The 4,586-nt window shown below is 48.6% G+C and overlaps 1 protein-coding gene across 1 annotated transcript; it reads left to right on the forward strand.

The window, feature by feature from the left end:
• Positions 1 to 917: 917 nt before the first annotated feature.
• Positions 918 to 4,080, forward strand: LOC108490843 (PRAME family member 14-like; the record flags this gene model as incomplete). The annotated part of the gene is made up of 4 exons (XM_029563381.1): positions 918 to 1,204; positions 1,721 to 1,818; positions 1,926 to 2,153; positions 3,707 to 4,080. Coding segments are annotated over exons 1-4 (987 nt in total), but the record flags the coding sequence as incomplete, so codon positions are not given.
• Between the last annotated feature and the right edge of the window lie 506 nt (positions 4,081 to 4,586).

The raw sequence follows: 4,586 nt of genomic DNA on the forward strand, positions 1-4,586 counted from the left end.
CCAATAATTCCTCAGCTGGTATTGGGGCTTCTTTATTTCATTCTGAACTTTGAGGAACTCTTAGCCCAGGTTGGCATCATAGTCATGATCCTCTTGTCTCTCCATCTGTGGTGCTGGGAATACAGGTGTGCCCACACATCTGGCTCCTAAGTTGGTTTTGTTCTTGTTTTCTTTCTTTAAGCCCTGGCTGAAGAAAATGTTACTATGCAGGTTAGACATAATGCCTACTCCTTTAATCCCAGCACTCAAGAGGCAGAGGCAGGGAGATCTTTGTGAACTCAAGGCCAGCCTGGTCTACATGGTGAGTTCCAGGCCAACTGGGGCTCCAGAAGACCCTTTCTCAAAAAAACCAAAAAAAAAAATAATAATAATAATAAATCTTACTATGCAGACTAAGCTGACCTCAGAGTCACAGAGATCTGCCTGCCTTTGCTTCTGTAGAGCTGGGTTTAAAGACTTGTGCCACCATGTCCAGCACTAGCTACTCAGGTTGTTAAAAGGAAACCAGTGGTGTCCCTTTCAGATTCTGCTTGGACTGTCCCAAACAGGATTTCGGTAGCACAGGGAATGTGGGGAGTGCAGAGCACATTTCCGCTGCTTCGTTTGAGGGCATTGAGACAAGTCCAGGTCCTTTTCCGCTCAGGTCCTGGGTGCCCACTCCCAGTGGGGTTTGGAGGAGCAGTGGCAGGAATCAGATGGGACAGTGGGGACCTGGAGCCCCTGTGGGTGTTCGTAGGAGGCTGCTATTCTTTGTAGCTGCCAACTTCAGAGTTCAGACTGAGGTCTCCATTATTGACAGAGCAGGGACTTGAGGTGTGATTGGGTCCTTGGATGAGTGAAAAGGAGTTTCTCACCCTGGCTGAAAGGCTGTCTTTCTATGTACTCCCTCAGGAAAAGTTCCCTGCAAAGGTCTCAGCATGAGTTTGCAGGCCCCACCCACACTCCTGGAGCTGGCAAGTCAGAGCCTGGTGAGGAATGAGGCCTTGGACCCCTCCTCACTACAGGACCTGCCCATGGACTTCTTCCTACCGATTTTCTTGGAGGCTTTCAAAGGGGGACAGACACATGTGTTGAAGTCAATGGTACAGGCCTGGCCATTCCCTTCCCTGCCCTTGGGGTCACTGATGAAGACACCCCATCTGGAAACCTTGCAAGCCATCCTAGATGGGCTTGCCATGCTGCTTGCCATGAAGGATCGCCCCAGGTAAGGGAGACCCAGGGAGCCTAGAGGGCAGGCCCAGGAGTCCAGGAAAGAGAGAGCTGAAATCATACAGAAAAGAGGTGGAACTAAGAATTTGGATGGTGCCAGTGAAAAGGTTTATGAGGCCTGGGTCATCGCCAAGCAAGGAGGGACAGTGCACCCAAGGACGGGACACCGCAGAGGACAGATGCAGACACAGATTTTGGAGCCTTTCCCTGCCTCCTCCCAGTCATCAGAAGGAGGAGAGGACAGGGTTTCAAAGGGAAGGGAAGGGAAGGGAAAAAAGTCAGACAGAAAGCAGGGTGTGCTGGCCAGGTCTGTAATCACAGCACTCTCTAGAGGCAGAGGCTGGAGGAGTTCAAGGACAAACTGGACTCCATGAATAGACCTTTTCTAAAATTGAATAAATAATGTAAGACAGCGGAAAATGGGGAGCAGCTGGCATCCAGAGCTGGATTCCAGCTCATTTCTGAGTTGGGGTCCTTCCTAGAATCTGAGGCACATTTGTTTTTCCCACAGAGAGTGGAAACTGCACGTGCTCAGTCTGCAGAACGGGGATGAGAACATCTGGAAGATGGGGTGTGGACGCATAGCCCGCGCCTGCTCAGAGCTCCCTGGTGAGGTGCAAAGAAGCTGCCCTGGTTCTGGGATTCGAACGAGGCCCTTGAAGACACTGGCAGACCTTTGCATTCCAAGGACCGTGGACCGCTTAACGATTTCCAAGGCTGCCTCTTGCAATGGGTGAAGATGAGGAAACAGGTCGTCCAGCTGTGCTGCAGGAGGCTGCAGATTTTGTCAGATTCCACATACAAAATAGAGAAATTCCTGCGTGTTGTGTGCCTTGACAGCATCGAGGAGCTGGAGGTGGACAGTTTTTTTCATCAAGACACCATGAAAGTATTTGTTCCTTACCTGGGCAGGATGAGGAGTCTTCGGAAGTTTTCCTTTCATGGTATGAGTCCGGAGATATATACAACTGTATGGAAAAATAAGTGGTATCCCCGTATATATGCAGCTCATTTAAGAAAGCTGGACAATCTGCGGGAGATTTATATAAATGGCGTTGACTTCCTTAAAGGACAACTGCACAAGATCCTCAGGTGAGAGTTGGTACAGTGTTGGCCATGCACAGGGCTAAGCCATCCTGGGTTGCAGTACATCTAGAGGGGATTCTGCTGGGGGTCAGGTGCAGACAATGGAACAGTAAGGGATACAGTAGAAAGTGCATGTTCAGCGCCACTGTGCAGCCCTAAGGCCAGCCATACACACCTGTCCAGGGTGCAGTTGGAAATAGCCACCAGGTGGGATTTGCTGCTTTGAGATGAGACCTAGTCAGGGAAGTTTGATGTTTACCCCTTAGGAATGCTAAGTTAGGGAGGGGAACAGGAAGAGAAGAGGTCACTGAGGGAGAGGAGAAATCAGACCTGCTTGGTTCCCCAGATGAGCTCTTGCTCAGCAGGTGTGTAGACGACAGCCTGCCTCTAATTCCCTAAGTGTAAAAGACTGTTATGAGGCCTGGCAGGGGCTGAGTTGATAGAAATGTTGACTCCTGGTTTGAGGTAAAGCCTGGGAACAGGACAGAGTCTGTGCTGAGGGAGCTTCTTGGGAACAGGGATGGATGTTAGTCCTTCTCATGTATGTCCTGTGGACCCCTGTCCAGCTGTAGATCTGGGGACTGAGTCAGTCTCACAGTGATGCTGAGACCTAGAATATGCTAACCAGAGCAAAGAGTCTCCATGCACCATCCTGGGAGTAGACTGTAGGAAACCAGGATGCCAGGCCCTAGGGTGAGATGAGCTGCATTCTCTGCTAAAGGGAGGGGCACTGAAAACAGCAGCTCTGATAATCCCTGTCTTGCAGAACACTGTGAGACTGGCAGGAGAAAGTGGCCTGGTCATAAGTGCAGGAACCCTGCTCTGTGGGAAAGCATCTTGGTTCAACAACCCTTAGCTCATCTCCTTGTCCTGAACAAATAACTCAGCTATCCCTGGCTAAGAGATTAGGCCAGGTTAAAGGTTTACTCCTGATGCCTGAGCTAAAAGTTCACCATGCTTTTAGCTCTAATAAAGAAAACACTGTGGCCAATAAATTACCAGATGGGCATTGATAACCTTGAGTAAAAGTTTAAGAATCCTGGCGCCAACTAACAGACTAAATGTCCTGTTTCTTTGTACCCTAAATCTTTGTATGTGACTGCCATATCCCATGTGACTGTTAGTTCCTTGGGATGTATAAAAACCACCTGAATTTTAAAATAAAACGGCTTGTTGAAAAGACACAGGTCACAGGGTCCAAGACTCGCCAGTCAAGTCTCTCTGCCCTGAAGCCAGTAGGTTCCCCACTGAGCAAAGCAAACCTGAGTCCTGACAGTTGACCTATATCCTACCATTAGATCATTCCCTGTGTGCCCCATCATCACTGCCATATACCAGAAATCCCTCTGCTCTCTCCTCAGGAGTCACACTCCCTTGGAAACCCTCTGCTTGACATCCAGTCCACTTTTAGAATCAGACTTGAAGCATCTTTCTGAGTGTCCAAGCACAGGACAGCTGAAGCATCTGAACCTGAGCAACATTGACATGAGAAACTTCAGTCCTCAGCCCCTCCGGGCTCTGCTAGAGAAGGTGGCAGGCACTCTTGAGACCCTGGTCTTAGACCTATGTGGCATCAACGATTCCCATGTCGACCACATCCTGCCTGGCCTGGACTGCTGCTCACATCTCACTATGCTCAGTTGTTATGGGAACCACATGTCTATGTCTGGTCTATCAAACCTGATGTGCCACACTAAGGAACTGAGCCAGTTAAGTCATGTGTTGTATCCTGTACCTTTGATATTTGAGGAAGAATACTATGTTGACTTTTCCACGTTGAGGCAGGTAATGCTGTACCTAAGGCCACCATGTGAATCCCAGCTCTCTCTTAAGATTTATAGTGGTTTTTATTTGGCATATTATATATGGGATTATAACGGCCACTGGGAAATAATACATGTGAATGGTGATCATTTATTTCAATGGGCTCCATCAGGATGGGTCCCTTACCTGCCATCTGACTAAGGCAGAAAAATCTCAAGTCCAAGGCCAGCTTATGGAATCTAGAGAAATATGTCTCCATCCCTCCCCTCTAAGGGACAGTCAGAAATCAGAGTCACCAAGGATCTGTGTTCTCCATGGCTCCCTAACCTGGTTTTAGGCAGTAATCTCTTGTTGACTGCATGTTGCATACAATCACAGACTATCAGTTTATAACTATTAATATGCAATTTGGAGTGCAAAGGCTCTGGGCTCATCTCTTAGCAAGAAATGAAAGAATTAAATAGAACCTTTGAGAAATGCCAAAATAACTGGCTAGAAATGGAGGCGGGGCGGGGGGGGGGGGGAGG

Source organism: Nannospalax galili, unplaced genomic scaffold (assembly GCF_000622305.1).
Source record: "Nannospalax galili isolate Female #2095 unplaced genomic scaffold, S.galili_v1.0 scaffold1156, whole genome shotgun sequence".
Lineage (NCBI taxonomy): Eukaryota > Metazoa > Chordata > Mammalia > Rodentia > Spalacidae > Nannospalax > Nannospalax galili.